The sequence below is a fragment of the Micropterus salmoides genome, unplaced genomic scaffold (genome assembly GCF_014851395.1).
Source record: "Micropterus salmoides isolate LMB-PRFRI ecotype aquatic unplaced genomic scaffold, ASM1485139v1 Ms_hic_scaffold_16, whole genome shotgun sequence".
In the NCBI taxonomy this organism is placed as follows: Eukaryota; Metazoa; Chordata; class Actinopteri; order Centrarchiformes; family Centrarchidae; genus Micropterus; species Micropterus salmoides.
Window position 1 is genome coordinate 23,212,175 of NW_024040707.1, and position 16,139 is coordinate 23,228,313.

The window sequence follows — 16,139 nt, forward strand, 5'->3', positions numbered from 1 at the left end:
TGTGTGTGTGTGTGTGTGTGTGATTGGCATTTTGTGTGTGTCTGTTCATCTGTTAACTTCTTTTATATTTTTTCTCTCTCTAGTCATTGGGCCTCTCTCAGTAACCTGGTGGCCTCTCTGCTCAACTCCATGAAATCCATCGCCTCCTTGTTGTTGCTGCTCTTCCTCTTCATCATCATTTTCTCCTTGCTTGGCATGCAGCTTTTTGGGGGAAAGTTCAACTTTGACGAGACTGTGACCAAAAGGAGCACGTTTGATAACTTCCCCCAGGCCCTGCTCACTGTGTTCCAGGTGAGTGTTTGGTTTCATTTGGATGCAGTTTGCAAGAATTTTAACATTCACTCACATGTCCTGCAATACCAGGACAAACAAGGCTTTAAATAATTTAGCCAGCAATACAATCATTGCTACAGTGTTCCCTGCTTGGGCAAATGGATCATTTTTTTGGCATTTAAATGTTATCTAGTGAATTTAAAAATCTTTATCATAAACTTTTACAAATATGTCTTCCAAACCAAACCAAATCCAAATATTTTTAAAGGGATATGGATATGTATCGCAACAATATCAAAAGAAATTTTCAACCACATGTTGTAGGCTATGAGGTGTAAAGCCAGACAGCTCGGCATCAGACCAAGAAATAGACTGGGACGTATTTAAATTGTGCAGGTGCAAAGGCTAAAGCAAAATGGTTGGTGTTCGGTGCCTGGACTGTGTGGGCATCTCCAAGCACACCTGTGTTTTTGGTTCATGTAGGTGCAGCAGCAAAAAGTGCAAAAGGATTCAGTGGAGTGGAATATAAATTGGTGGGTGGAGTGATTAATACGACTGGTCTCATAGCTCTGAAACAGCTGGGCCAGTCACAAAGAAGCGTCAAAACAACAGCTCAACAAATGGAAACTGTTAATTAGTACAAAGATAATATAAAATAAAAAAGTAGTTTGGTGAAGCCCTTCATAAGATCGCACTAATCTTACACCTTTTCAGTCTTAATTCTACTTATCTAACTTTGGAAATTGTTGCCTCATGGCAGACATCTTCAGATCAGTCATAGAATAAATGATTGAAATGGTTTATACTGTATATTGTGTTTGCCAGATCTTGACAGGAGAAGACTGGAATACGGTGATGTATGATGGCATCATGGCGTACGGCGGTCCGGCCTCCTCTGGAATGGTGGTCTGCATTTACTTCATCATCCTCTTCATCTGTGGAAACTGTATCCTACTGGCAACACACACACAGACACACACACACACACACACACACACACACACACACACACACACACACACACACACACACACACACTCATGCTCACACAGTTGTCACACATGAAACACACACAAAGATAAATCCACATTTTCACCCTTGCATGTGAAAAAGTTGTGTTTTAATATTGAGCCAGTTGATTGTTCCATATTGTAGAGTCTGAGGGGGGGTTCATGTTGGTCAGGGTTAATTCTTTAAGTCACATGACCAGACATCCTGCTAAACGTCTTCTTGGCCATTGCTGTTGACAACCTGGCAGATGCGGAGAGCCTCAACACAGCACAGAAGGAGGAAGAAGAGGCCAAGAAGAGGAAGAATAGTGCCAAGTACAGCTTAGGACACCTCAATATTTCACGTTTTCTGTTCAATTGTTTTTGTAGTTATTCATCACATTTGTCACATGCACTTTCTATTGGCAGAAAAGAAATTGCCTTCTGCATTGTTAGTTCCTCCCTGTTTTATCTGTGTCTAACAGGAATGCAAGCACAGATAAGAAGAGAGTTGAAATAAACGAAGGGAAGGATGGCGAGGCCACGGTAAAATACAGAGAGGAGTTCTCTTCATAAATCGCCCTAATTGTATAACAGTTTTTTTCGATTGCTAAACGACAGTGAGCACAACTGGAGCTACATTGGCAAAACTCTAACTACAGTCTGCACTACCAACAGTCACCTGAGCTAAACGTTCCGTCCTCTTCGCCGTGTTTTTGTAAGGTTAAATCCAGTTTCATCGATAAATACAAATGAATGTGGTGTTTCCAGTGTTTCCACCTCCATTACTCTCTGAAAAACAGTAAGTGCACAGTTTTACTGTAATGCTAGTGTTTTTTTTACTGTAAATATTTTTTATAGCTGTGTATGTAACCTCAGACATCTTACCTGGACATATTGGTATCTTTGCTCTTTTACCCGTTCACTGTTTCTCTCGAACAGTACATTGTATAACTGTTTCATTGTAACTTGGTGTTTCTGTAGGACTCGAGCAATAGTTGTTGTGCTGACAGAATTAACATTTTCAAATATATCATTATCAGTCAGCACTCTATCTTGAATGTCCCGCAGTTTTATTGCATTGTTGACAACAACCATGTCAACAATAGCATTTTCCCGCGCATCTGAAAATATTTTTCCTTTTCCTCCTGTTGGAGGCAGCCTTTGGGTCCTGTTGTAAAAATATATTTTACAGTCAAAATTATTGTAATATATATCTGTGTAAATATTCTATAATTGCAATACAAAATAAATTATAATGTTTTCATTTACTGTAAGGATGTCACTCTCACCTGTTTGTATGATGGAAAATTCGCATTACAGATGCCACTGTGGATCTTTGCAGATTGGGTTGCACCCTCAACCCTGCCTCTCTCAATGAGAGACCATGGTTCACGGCATGGTCTATAAGTGTGTGTGTTCACTTACAAGTCCAAAACAAGACACTTGCTTATCCTTTCAGCTGAAATTGCAATCAGCAGTGTTTGAAAGGCACAAGGCTGAAATCTATTATGTTTTGAATGTGTGGTTCACAGTTTTGACAGCAGTGTGTTAGCATTTGAACAAAGTGCTGTAAATCCACAGTGCAAAACGAACTAGAGTTTGGTCCACATGACCTGCTGCTGTGCAGACTGTAGTTAGAGTTTTGCACATGTAGCTCCAGTTGTGCTCACTGTCCTTTAGCAATCGAAAAAAACTGTATTAACACAATGTAAAAAAAAAATAGCGACCACCTATCTTAAAGTGCATTATTTCTATTGTTATCATTTCAGTAATTGTACATTTTTATAATGCTAAACCTGATCACTGTGTGTAGGTGCCAGCAGCGGTCTTGCTGGAGGAAGACAAGGAGTTGTATCCTACTGTTGACTCTCCAGGTAAAAGTGACTTGTCTTGTTTGAGGAGGATGACCACAAATAATCCCATTTCATGGTTTTGTGACTGACTAGAAGTTTGAATAACGAACCCCCCCCCCCCACCAACTACGGTCCAGTTAAGCTAGGACTGTGGCCCAAATTCTAGTTTTACTTGCTGGCAAGATGTAAGGAGAAAGAAGGCTATTGTAAAGAGTACTCCAACGCTACCTAGAGTACTGAGAACAACTTTATTGACCATAAAATAAAGTTCTCAAGACAGCAAATGTTGATTATGCTGTTATTACATATATTATTATCATTATAACTCCAGTTCTGTTTTCTAGTGTGCGACGATGACAACAATAACGATGACCTCCCAGAAGTCCTGCCAGGGCCACGCCCTCAGAGGCTGTCTGAACTCAGCATCAAAGAGAAGACACCCCCCATCCCAAGGGGCAGTGCCTTCTTCATCTTCAGCAGCACTAACCCGTGAGTCTCGGACATGCAGTTTGGTGACTTTGATATTGACCTATTCAGTGTTACAGAAAGAAACAACAATGCTAAAATCAGTATAGCAGAGGCAAAAAGCTAAAATTAAAGATGTGTCACAAAAGCAGGCCTGCTGTTAGACTCACTGTACTTCCTCTACCTCTGTGTCTCTTTCTGTACACTCAATTTGCTTTTCTGTCTTCTATTTCTCCTTCTGTGTTTTTACTTAATGGTGTAGGTTTCGTGTATTCTGCCATAAGCTGATCAACCATCAGATTTTCACCAACCTTATCCTGGTTTTCATCATGCTCAGCTCCGTCTCTCTGGCTGCTGAGGACCCAATACGCAACTTCTCTGCTCGCAATATTGTACGTAAACAACCACTGGGACCGTAGTCTTTAACTGTCCTAAATCCCATTTGAAGGGTTTATTTTTTTTTCACTGTAGCTGACAATGAGCCTTAATCATTTTGACATGTCACAATAGGAAAAGCACAGGTGTAAATAATAAATAAATGATCGCTGAGTTCCATCTAGCTGCTTCTGTTTTATGGTCCTGTGCAATCTCTCACACTGTCATGACTTACTGAGCCATTGTTAAAAGTGTTAGTAACACCTGACAAGTCCAAATGTCTGCTGTCCTGTGAAAAAGTCCTATGGAAAGCAGGATTTAGCAAATGTCAATCAAATAACATGAAATTTTACCACCAGTCCTAGCTACATATAAACACAAACTACACAGGCAGCAATTTGCATGCTGGGAAGTTATGTTTATTGAAAGGTATATTAACCAATATGTGAAACCAGGAGGTATTTTGATTAGATTTTTTCTTAAAAGCCAGTGCAAAACAGTTTGCACACTTTAATCACCTATTTACCAATATATAAACTGCCAAACAATACTGCATGATAAACTTCCCTGTTTCTATCAAATATCTATTAAATCCTGTTTCCGCTTTTCCACAGTGAATTTCATGTTTTAGGACCTCATACTGTAACTTATTAGTGTTTTTCAAGATATGTACTCATATACCTGCAAACCAAAACAAGATGCACTTGGCAAGTTCACATGTTCGCAGCAATTGTAACTTCAAATGTATTACTTAGGAATGATGCAATATAAAGACAAATGACTGACAATACAATTGTGGCACTTTGTGTAGTCAGAAGATGTAACTGGCGAATTTAGCTTCTTCTGGATTAAATTCATGCTCACTGAGATTTTGGAGAATTTTATTTCACTTTCAGGTTTTAATTCCTTACATTCTTTGCTCAGAGAAGACCTGTCGCTGTTGTGAACAAACTTAAAAATTTAATTTGTAAATATCTCAGTACATGGATATGATACTCTTTTCTGGTGCAATATATAAGTATTTATTTTTCATCTGTCTGTCTCTTACTCCATCTATATACTGTATTTTACTGTGCTGTTATCCTGGAATGACTTGATGACTTGAACTTGTGCATTGCCTTTTGCAGATACTTGGTTATTTTGACTATGCTTTCACCGCAATCTTTACTGTTGAGATCCTGTTGAAGGTAAATGACCTTTGTGCTGTGTTGTGCTGTGCTGAGTAGAGCTTTAGTAACCCTGCGCGCTTATGTCACTCTGATTGCCTCCTCAGATCCTAGGCTATGCAGACTATGTCTTCACTAGTATGTTTACATTTGAGATCCTTATTAAGGTAAACTATAAAAACTGTTGGACTGCCTCTGCAACACCCTACCACTTAAGCTTGCTGCACATGTCCTCCTTCCCCTCATTTTTGGTAGAAATGGCCGCCTGCTTGTCAACATGGAGATCATGCATTTTTGTCAGATTTATTTTGTCTGTCAGTCACTTTTCCATCACGGCCCACTTCCCCTTTTCATCCTCGACCAGTTTATGGACCAGTGGCTCTCCAGAGTACAACTTTTTGTTTGGCTGTTACCAAAAATTGCAGTTACTTCTTTGGTTTTTCTTTTACTTTCTGAATATTAAAACACTATATGCTTATGCTTGAATCTTTGTCAGTACCAGCAATAGTCCCATATTTTGAACAATGAACATTTCTTGATTGTTAATTAGAATGATAATTGTTAAATTTGAAATTTTCTGGACTGTGGAGAGATGAACTTGAACTCAAGCTTGATATCCCACTGACTATTTGCATACTGTACACACAGATGTGCCCGCTTCCTTAATGTCTTCATGTCTGTTTAGGCTAATGCACTTACAAAGAATGTGCTTGAAAAAATCCACAGACATCAGGAACAGTTTTATTGTTTTTGCTTTCAAAACTGCTCGCTGCATGCCTGCACCAGGTTAATCTCATGTAGTGCGGCTGAAGCCTAAAATTTGATCAGGAGAAGATTAAAGGACCTTTTTCATGGAAAGGGTTTATAGTACATTCCCTGGCTTAATCTGCACCGGAAATGAATTTAGTGGCTTTTGAATTATATTCCCCATGTCTTGTCTGAACATTTTGCATTGTTTATGATCTGTTTATTTGTTTGTGTGTGTGTGTGTGTGTGTGTGTGTGTGTGGTGCGTATGCGTCTCTGACCACAGTATTTTTCAAGTGTTTTTAACGTTCCATTTTGTGAGTTTGAATCCAGGCTTACCATATCAGTTTTTTTTTTTTTTTTAAATATTGACCCAAACATATTAGAAACATATCTTGAAGCTATGGCTACATATAAAATATTAGAACTACTGATCTGCTTATGTGTGTGCTTGCACTAGGTTACATTATTATGTAACATAATTAACATAACAGCCTAATTTCAATGCAGGACCATCAACTGGGAAACTGCAAAGAATATCACGTTTGCATTCTTGTCATGAATGCTCATGTTTAAAATTCAAAATCAATGTGAATGTAAAAGGAGGAAAAAAAAATTTTTTTGGTACACACAAAATGTTCTTTTGAAAATTGATACTGTGAATTGTTTTTAGTAACAGATAATTTAAATAGTAAAACCAGTCATTTATATCCAGTTTCAGCCTGACTTGAAGCTGTCCCCATGTAAGTGTTTTGTGGCAGATCTGTCTTCTTTAGTCCTGACTGATGTCTCTCCTCTGTCCAGATGACAGCGTTTGGAGCATTCCTACATAAAGGGGCATTCTGCAGAAACTACTTCAATCTTTTAGACCTGCTGGTCGTTGGTGTGTCTCTGGTCTCCTTTGGCATTCAGTATGTATCATTTGATCAATGAGCACTGGGTTGTATTTTTGCCGTGATATATAAGCGTTGCTCTCTGCTCTGCTAAGTATCAGAGCTTAAAGGAATGCCTCTGTGACAACATGTCTTTGTGTGTTTTGCTGTCTTCCACAGGTCCTCTGCAATCTCAGTGGTGAAGATTCTCCGTGTTTTGAGGGTCCTCCGTCCGCTCAGGGCCATCAACAGAGCCAAGGGACTAAAGGTCAGAATAACAATATACAACAGTCAAAAACATATTGCTGTGTGTATCTGTATGTGCGTGTGTCTAGTTTTCCATGAGAATGTGTTCCCAAGTATATTTGTGCACGCATGTCCCTTTGCTTATGGTAGAGTACTGTGTATTCCTACTAACAGCATATAATGGTGTGTCCTTTGCAGCACGTGGTCCAGTGTGTGTTTGTGGCCATCAGGACCATCGGCAACATCATGATCGTCACCACGCTGCTGCAGTTCATGTTCGCTTGTATCGGAGTGCAGCTCTTCAAGGTACAGTGAAAAGATGCAAAGAGAGATAGTGGGTGATGGGGTCACAACCAAATGAACAGGCCCTTCCAGTCTAAAATAAGAATTAGGTTTTAAACGATCAGCTGACTTTCTCTGTTGTTTTTTTCACAAAGGGGAAATTTTATCGCTGCACTGATGACGCAAAGTCCAGCCCAGAGGAGTGCAAGTGAGTTTCTCCTCCTTCATAGTTTCCAGCTTTGCACCTTGGCCTGAATGAGTCTATGTGTAGGTGCTTGTGCGTATATGTTGTTAATGCTTCATATTTAAATCACAGAGGTACCTACATTCTCTACAACAACGGGGACACAGCGCTGCCCATGGTGAAAGAGAGGATCTGGTACAACAGTGACTTCAACTTTGACAACGTCCTCATGGCCATGATGGCTCTTTTTACTGTCTCCACCTTTGAAGGATGGCCCACGTAAGTACTGCTTTGCATTTGAGGGAGAATTCAGATTTGACTATCCATTTATCATATCATATTTCTGTAAAGTAAAGAACCAGTCCTTTCCGAGTCTATTATCTCTGTCATTTTATTATAATGAATGCATAAATGTACACCTTAGGCTTAAAGTATGCTACGTAGTATCTTTAAACAAACAAAGCTTGTTAAACCGATTTAGAGCTGATACATGTATGAATTATGACTGGTCATTAGCTTGACGTTCTCTGTGTTTTGCGTTTCCCTGCAGTCTATTGTACAAGGCCATTGACTCTAACAGAGAGAACATGGGTCCCATCTACAACTACCGCATCGAGATCTCCATCTTCTTCATCATCTACATCATCATCATCGCCTTCTTCATGATGAACATCTTTGTCGGTTTTGTTATCGTCACCTTTCAGGAGCAGGGAGAGAAGGAATACAAGAACTGTGAGCTGGACAAGAACCAGGTAAGGGCCCCTATAGAGATTGTGTGTTTGTGGATGATGTTGCTGTGTGTTGTTAAATTTAGTAGGAAAAAGTCTGTTCTTATCAAATTATTAAGTACGTGCTCCACAGAAGGTTATGGGTGCTACAAATGGACATTTGTTTATCTTCCATTTGTGCTCAAATCTGATGTAACATATATTGTGTCTTATTACTGACTGGTGCAGGGAGCGTCTGCATCTTTTACAGAAGAAGGCATGTTACACCTGTTCATAAGTGTGTCTGTTTGTTTCTCTATTCTACCCTCACCATCACCACAGCGTCAGTGTGTGGAATATGCTCTTAAAGCTCGTCCTCTGCGGCGCTACATCCCCAAAAACCCCTACCAGTACAAGTTCTGGTATGTGGTCAACTCTACTGGCTTTGAGTACGTCATGTTTGTCCTAATCATCCTCAACACCCTGTGTCTGGCTATTCAGGTAAGTGCTCTCCATTCAGTCCTCTAGGTAAAAATGACTAGCCAGTGAATCTACTTATAACAAGTTTTTCAGTGCTGCATGCAGTTATCTAATCACTAGTATGATGTATTTGTACTTGAAAGATATAATCTCTGCGTAGTATACATAATTTTGCTTGATATAATTTATTGCAGCCTGCGTTACTGCCTTTATATGCTTTATATACTGCAAAAAGCAAACAGGGAGATTAAGAGGATTCACTCTCTACTTAGTATACAGTGTATTAGACATTTTTGGGGATTCCTGTGGGATGAGAGTCAATTTCACTAATCATCACGGGACAGGAAAAAAAGTCAATTGAAGTGGGTGGGACGGGTATCATAGGTTCATTTTTTATGTATAAATAATAATTTCTAAAATGAATAAACACTATTTTCTGATTTTTTTTTATTGGGGATGGGATGGGAGTAATTCTTCCAGATTTAGGACAGGACAGGATTATTTTTGTATTTTGTCGATTTATATCCACTCCCGTGTCACCCTCTACAGTTTATGGCAACCACTGAATACAGATACACTTAAAGTACAGTACATGTATTATTCATAAAGGTTTGTTTTATATTTCTGATAAGTGTGTCTGCCTGCCTCTTTTCAGCATCATGGTCAGTCTCATCTGTTCAACTATGCCATGGACATCCTCAACATGGTCTTCACTGGGGTTTTCACTGTGGAGATGATCCTCAAGCTCATCGCCTTCAAACCCAGAGTAAGTCTCGTCTCCTCTCCCCTCCTCTCCTCTCCTCTCCTCCATAAGATTTTGCTAGCAGATAATTGCAGATGTTGCAGGATTAGAGTTATCTCCCTTTACATTTGATCCCTATAAAGGTTCATGTTTTTTAGTTTTTATCTGTAAGCATTCCCCTTTTCCTTTTTACCCAGCCCTCATACACTCTTCCTGTCCCTCTTACCTCCCCTGTTTGCCCACTGGCTGTGACTCCTCTTCCATTTATTCCTTATCTACCTCTTATACTTTCCTGCACCCCCAACCCCCTCCTCCTGTCCTGCTGGCTGTATATGCTGCCATATTCAGGGCTATGTCGGGGACGCCTGGAACGTCTTTGATGCTCTGGTGGTGATTGGCAGTGTAGTCGACATCATACTCAGCCAGGTAGAGAGACGTCAGTATGGACAACTCTGTCATTCCCTCTTCCTGCTCTCCCACTGCTGCAGCAACTCTCCTTTTTTTCCCTTCCTTCACATCTCTCCTCATTTCCTTCCTTCCTGTCCTAATGTTGTGTCGTGTTTTTAGGTTGGCTTGAGCCAGTTTCTGCTCATTAAGCAAGTGTGTTGAATCTGTTGTGGATGTTAATGTTAATGTTTGATGAGCACCATAGACCAGATACATGCTGATGGGCTGGAAACATTTCCCTCAGCTACCTGCATCTACAAATAAACAGTGTTAAATGCCAACATATACATTACATCAAGCCACTGCTCCATGCTGATTAGATCTTGTTAAAGTGTTAAGTTTTAAGTCTGTGGTGGCCATTTCTTTTAACCTGCCGCTGCGAGTGAGAGTACAACAAATACTTTTGAAACAGAAGATTAATGACGGATGGTTAATTTATTATATAGTATATGAACATTTTCAAATGAATGTTTCTGTAAATGAAAGAAGTTAGTACTCTCACAGACTCAGTGGCAGGACTGATTCGAGTTTCAACCTCACTCTCTTATATCAAATCATAACTTTTTGATGTTCTCCTCTTTCTATCTCTCATAATTCTCTTCTTTTTTTTTTTTACCTTTTCTTTGCTCTGTTGTCCTTCTCTTTCTTTTTTTGTGTCTTTGTTGCTTGTGCTTGCAGAACTATTTTGCTGATGCATGGAACACGTTTGATGCCTTAATTGTTGTGGGTAGCGTGGTTGACATTGCCATCACTGAGATCAATGTAAGTAGTCATTTATCACACATACGTGCCTGTCTTACTGTGACACTCCCAGCCAGAGGGCCTTGCTATTGCATCAGGGTTGCATTCAAGATTACAATTTTCTTTGTCATGCATAAATGAATGTTCTTGGGTTATTGGGGTCTGTACAAAACAAAGATGATTTCTTGGATCTGGAGAACCAGATTTGTAGGCCGGGCATCTCTGCAGCACTATAGTACTTCACCATACTGCTGTTTCGTCACACATTTTAAATTGTGCAGCCCTGTGTGATCATTTTGTCATCAACTGTTTTGCATGTAACTTTGACTTGAATCTGCTGTACTGCTACTTCAAGGCCACTCTGTGTCCTGGTTTGCAGCTGCTGTTAACACTGACTACGTGCTTACTCCAGGCTTGTCCATATGAAGATGTCTGTTTTCCCTCTCAGTCTCTTGTTTTGAATGAATGTTTGAGTAAAGAACACACATTGATGTTACCTGAATCTTACCTGTATGAGTTAGAGCAACTGGTAAATATTCTCTAAGAGCATGTCAGCACTTGCTGAATATGTGCTGTATGGTTCTGCAACTTAAACAATACCAGTTTATTTATTGTGTCAAATTTTTTATGTTAACAGCAATCATCTCGCTTTTCCTGTCCCTACCAAGAAAACACGTACTCGCATTACTTTTTATAGATTATGAAAAACCACTTCCTCAAGCTAGATAAACCATCTAAGTAAATATGGTACTCTAGTTAAAGTAAAGTCAGTCAAATCCATATTTCATTGTTTTGAATGTCTTAGTTATGCTCTGCTACATTACATTACATTATTTTGGCGGATGCTATAAGACATATAATAAGTGCATTCAAAGCATGTAAGAGAAAGGCAAGCTATCATCCAAAAATGTGGGTTTATCCCTTTTAAACAAATAACTTAAGCATATTAAGCGCTACACAGCATGTGCTTAGAGATAAGTTTTTTTTTTGGTTATAGAAACGGTGTGAAGTAAGTGCTGCTAGCAAGGACTGCTGAGATGTGGTCTGCGGCGTACCATGGGGCAGTGACTTCACTGTCCTGACTTCAGTGGAGATCTCATTCTAGGGTGTGGGGAAGGTAAAATATCAGGTTGAATATAGGGGAGAGAATATATGAGGTCTGTTGGTAGACACAGGGGCTCCAGCAAAGACGGAGTTGCAGTAGTTCAGGTGGGAGATGACAAACACCTGGATGCAAGCACCAGGGAGGAACCACTAGCTCCTCTAAACATTGTCAAAGTGCAGGTTACTGCTGCTGTATGTCAACAATAACACTGTGTCCCTCAGGGTCACTTCCAGGTTCCTCGCTGTCCGAGCTGTCACCAGGACAGTGATGGACAGGTCTTTCAAGGGGACCTTTTCCCCTGGAGGACCACAAACCTTGCAAACTTTTTTAGTTATATAAATATAATTTTGATTTAAGGATGTCAGTGTTAGCCAGGACGCCAGTTAATTTAAATCCGGGTTGATACTGAAAGGTCATATAATTTTAAAAACAATGGCAAATAAATAAGTATTTTAAATATGTAATTATATCCAGCATGATCTGCAAAATCATTAGGTGAAATGTAAAATATATTTGGGAAAATGTAGACAATAGTAATGCTAATAAGCATTTAGAAGAAGAAGAAGAAGAAGAAGGTGTATCAGTTCTTTTTCCTAATCATCAGTGTTAACAGTTAAACTTTTTAGTATTGTGATAAAGAACTAATTTTCCTTCAGCATTGAATGCATGTCTGGTGTTACTGCTGAGAATATGTGGTAAAGCTTTTGCATGAAGGACTTTACAATGATGTTCATGCATGTGATATAAATTGCAATGCTGTGTTGCTGTTTTTTAAGTGAAGCTGCTTCTGAGCGTTTTTGTAATTACATCCTGAGTAAGTTGAAGGTATTGGTAATGATATGTGATGTTTGCAGCAGCACTGACTCATGAACGGTTTGGTGCTGTACAGGTGGTTTGTGTAACTTGGATTAACCTTAGACTTTTGGTTTCAAGTCGGCAGCCATTCCTGTCGTCAAGGTGATAGTGGACCCAGGGGTAAGAAGAAGCCCCTCCTTTATTGTTGTAGCCCCTCACCCTACTGTGATCATGCAAAGTCAACGCATCAAGATCTTTTGTTATCACTCTGTCGCTCACTTGCTGATGAAAACACTGACACACTTTCAGTTAGAGCGTCTAGTCTCACTTACTCACACTCAATGTTTATAAAAGTCTTGTTTTGAATCCACCTGGTTTGTTGCATTTTGGCTCCAGTATCATGGTATCAGCTGACCTTTTTTTGTTGAGATGTCATTCTGTCCTGGGTGCATGGCATGACACAGAGGAACAGATAACACCGTATGGTGATTTGTCTCATTTCAGCTTACCCATGTGTTTGCAGTCAGATTACCAACACTGTATAGTCAGTGCACTGTTTTGAGTTTACATTTCTTGTCAGAGGTGTTGTGTGATTGTACTGTAACACGGCGGTAAAAAATTATCTTGATGTTTGTATCAGTTGTAACACATCAATTATATTTTGTCTTTTGGTTTGCTTGTCTTTGGACTGTGGATTCTGTCTGTTTTTGCCGGTCGTCCAGAGTTAAATGTACTGTATGTGTAAGTCCTCCAGGTCTGTTCACGGCATGGTGTTTAACACATGGTCACTCTGCATGCACATCGACTGTTATCATTGCAAAGATCCAGAAAGATCACAAATGGGAAGATTTCTTTGTAATGATTTTTAGCTAATATAATCCTTACATGATGATTGAAAGACTGCATGTATGACTGGCTGCATGAATGAACAAGTGGTACAGAGCGTTATCAATTTTCAATTTCAATTTCAGTTTACTTTATTGGTATGAATGTCAATAGAACAGTATTGCCAAAGTTTCAAGGAAAATACAAAAGAACAATTTAATTCATACAGTTCATTAAACAAATGTTACGCCTTCTGTTTTTTCATCCCCCTAATCACTCTCCATGTCCTCCGCTTCAGAACACTGAGGACAGTGCTCGCATCTCAATCACCTTCTTCCGCCTGTTCAGAGTGATGCGATTGGTCAAACTGCTGAGCAGGGGGGAGGGCATCAGGACTCTGCTATGGACCTTCATCAAGTCCTTCCAGGTGAGACTGAAACATATAACATAGCCAAAAAAGCATCCTTTTTTTAATCTGCAATATTACAAGCCAATGAGGAGGTTACTCTTGTTGGTTTTAAGGTGGGAGGTCTAACCCTCTGAAACTGGTTGCTGGGTAGTAACAATGAGTGTTAAAAAAGTGGGTCAGGTTAGAGAGCTCAGAGTGGTCCAGTGTTAAGTAACAGTGTCTCTTCAATTTTCCCCCCCGGCCAGGCTCTTCCCTATGTTGCACTCCTAATAGCCATGCTGTTCTTCATCTATGCTGTAATTGGAATGCAGGTAATATTCTTGAAAATCAAAACCAGTGTTGCCTTCAGTGACATCGTGATTTTCATCGTGTAACACAGAATTTCACAATCATCATTTTAATTTTGTCTCGTCCAGAATTTGGGAGCTGGCAGGCTTATTCTTTGTGTGACATTTGTTTGTCTGCTTTTAGGTGTTTGGGAAAATAGCAATGGTGGATGGAACACAAATCAACCGCAACAACAACTTTCAAACCTTTCCTCAAGCTGTTCTGATGCTCTTCAGGTGTTTGTGTAGCTTAAATTGTTGGTTACAAGCCATTATTGTCATGATATAGTATATATGATTTAGTCATCATCTATGGATGAATACATTCCCTCTCTCTGCTCCTATGTTAAATTTTTGTATTTTGATGTTAGGTGTGCCACAGGTGAGGCCTGGCAGGAGATTATGCTGGCCTGTCTGCCAGGGAAACTGTGTGATTCAGAGTCGGACTACAACCCCGGAGAGGAGAGAACCTGCGGCAGCGGCTTCGCCATTATCTACTTCATCAGCTTCTACATGCTCTGTGCTTTCCTGGTAATCTTCAGACATTTCTCTGTGTTCAGTGTCAGTAATGTTTGAGCACAGATTTGAACATGCACATTCCTTTATACATTGTAATACAACAAAAAATGTCCTGGTTTCAGATCATCAACCTCTTTGTAGCAGTCATCATGGATAATTTTGATTATCTGACCCGTGACTGGTCCATTCTTGGGCCGCATCACCTGGATGAGTTTAAAAGGATCTGGTCCGAATACGACCCTGAAGCCAAGTGAGTACTCAGGACCCATTTTAGAGAGAACTATCACCAAAATGTATACTGTATACTACTGCTAAGAAATATTTGTGTCAGTACACACACTCAAGTGCACTAACTGATTATCCATATGTGGTTGTAGTGAAGACTGTGCTAATTGATATAATGCCCTTTAACTGAATGTATCTTGTTGTCAGGGGCAGGATAAAGCACCTTGATGTGGTGACTCTGCTGAGGAGGATCCAGCCTCCACTGGGCTTTGGCAAGCTCTGCCCTCACAGAGTGGCCTGTAAGGTGTGTTTCCACAACTCAACACTCACATCTATACAAGAATAGTCAAATGCATGACCACTGTTGTTATGAATGTTATGAGTGATAAAAATGCATAAAAGCTCTACATCTTTGACTTACAGTACACAGTTCTAATATCACATTTGATGTATCCTTGTTAATTTGTACTTTGAATTCTGTTGCAGCGTCTGGTGGCGATGAACATGCCCCTTAACAGTGACGGAACTGTAATGTTTAATGCCACCTTGTTCGCTCTGGTCCGCACTGCTCTCAAGATTAAGACTGAGGGTGAGGATTGTTGCTATTTGGTTAATCTGTTTGGAGCTGTGCTTTACCATTCTCCACAGTAAAAAAAACAGAGGGACTTACAGTATGAAACACATTTCATTTTAAAACTACAAGGTAAGAAGATGGAGCACAAGTGTGTAACTTGGCCAGAGTTCCCTGTTGTGTGTACTAGATGCTTCCAGGCATCAAACCTACTTCAGATTAAAGCCTAGAGAAACCACGACAGAAATGCTCAGCTTATGTTATTTGGTCAGTTATTATAAAAAAAAGTATTTTAATTTACTTAAATGCTTCTTCCAGAAATCTGCAACGAGCAAACATTAGGGTCTCCTGAATGATTTTCTATAGGAGCCTTGTGCAGCATTTGCAGTTTTTAATTAATGTCAGGTCATGCTACTTTGACTTTTATTGTCATATTTTCTCATTTACAGCGGTGTCAGTCCGTTGGACTCCTTGTCGTTAGGAAAGCCCATATGCTAAATTAACATTTTGCCACAAGAGGGAGTTAAAGATGTTCAGTAAATAGTCTCTCTTCAGCATCCTCCTGGCCAACAGGGCTCTTAACATTTGATATACAACATCTAACTCAGCATCAAATGTACAATTTAGACTGTCACAACAGCATGATTGATTCAGACCATTTACTTTAATGCTCAGTTTCCTGATGCCATTTTTTTATTTTGGTATTTTAAACCTGGATCATATTTTGAAATATTTTGAGGTCAAAATGACTAGTAGGTACAAAAAGATTTTAAATATTCAGCCAGCAGTTGCA

General features: G+C 39.6%; 1 protein-coding gene across 1 annotated transcript in view; it reads left to right on the forward strand.

Annotated features, from left to right (window-relative positions):
• Positions 1–16,139, forward strand: part of cacna1db (calcium channel, voltage-dependent, L type, alpha 1D subunit, b) — a 103,068-nt gene that overhangs the window by 69,323 nt on the left and 17,606 nt on the right. Inside the window, exons 13-36 of the mRNA XM_038722976.1 lie at positions 84–291; positions 1,099–1,219; positions 1,484–1,598; positions 1,748–1,808; positions 3,079–3,139; positions 3,463–3,607; positions 3,846–3,975; positions 5,232–5,291; positions 6,675–6,781; positions 6,923–7,010; positions 7,187–7,294; positions 7,426–7,478; positions 7,587–7,733; positions 8,005–8,206; positions 8,504–8,662; positions 9,297–9,407; positions 10,509–10,592; positions 13,595–13,723; positions 13,951–14,016; positions 14,177–14,268; positions 14,403–14,562; positions 14,673–14,800; positions 14,983–15,079; positions 15,262–15,364. Coding sequence (XP_038578904.1) covers positions 84–291; positions 1,099–1,219; positions 1,484–1,598; positions 1,748–1,808; positions 3,079–3,139; positions 3,463–3,607; positions 3,846–3,975; positions 5,232–5,291; positions 6,675–6,781; positions 6,923–7,010; positions 7,187–7,294; positions 7,426–7,478; positions 7,587–7,733; positions 8,005–8,206; positions 8,504–8,662; positions 9,297–9,407; positions 10,509–10,592; positions 13,595–13,723; positions 13,951–14,016; positions 14,177–14,268; positions 14,403–14,562; positions 14,673–14,800; positions 14,983–15,079; positions 15,262–15,364 — 2,735 coding nt within the window. The remainder of the gene's footprint in view (positions 1–83; positions 292–1,098; positions 1,220–1,483; positions 1,599–1,747; positions 1,809–3,078; positions 3,140–3,462; positions 3,608–3,845; positions 3,976–5,231; positions 5,292–6,674; positions 6,782–6,922; positions 7,011–7,186; positions 7,295–7,425; positions 7,479–7,586; positions 7,734–8,004; positions 8,207–8,503; positions 8,663–9,296; positions 9,408–10,508; positions 10,593–13,594; positions 13,724–13,950; positions 14,017–14,176; positions 14,269–14,402; positions 14,563–14,672; positions 14,801–14,982; positions 15,080–15,261; positions 15,365–16,139) is intronic.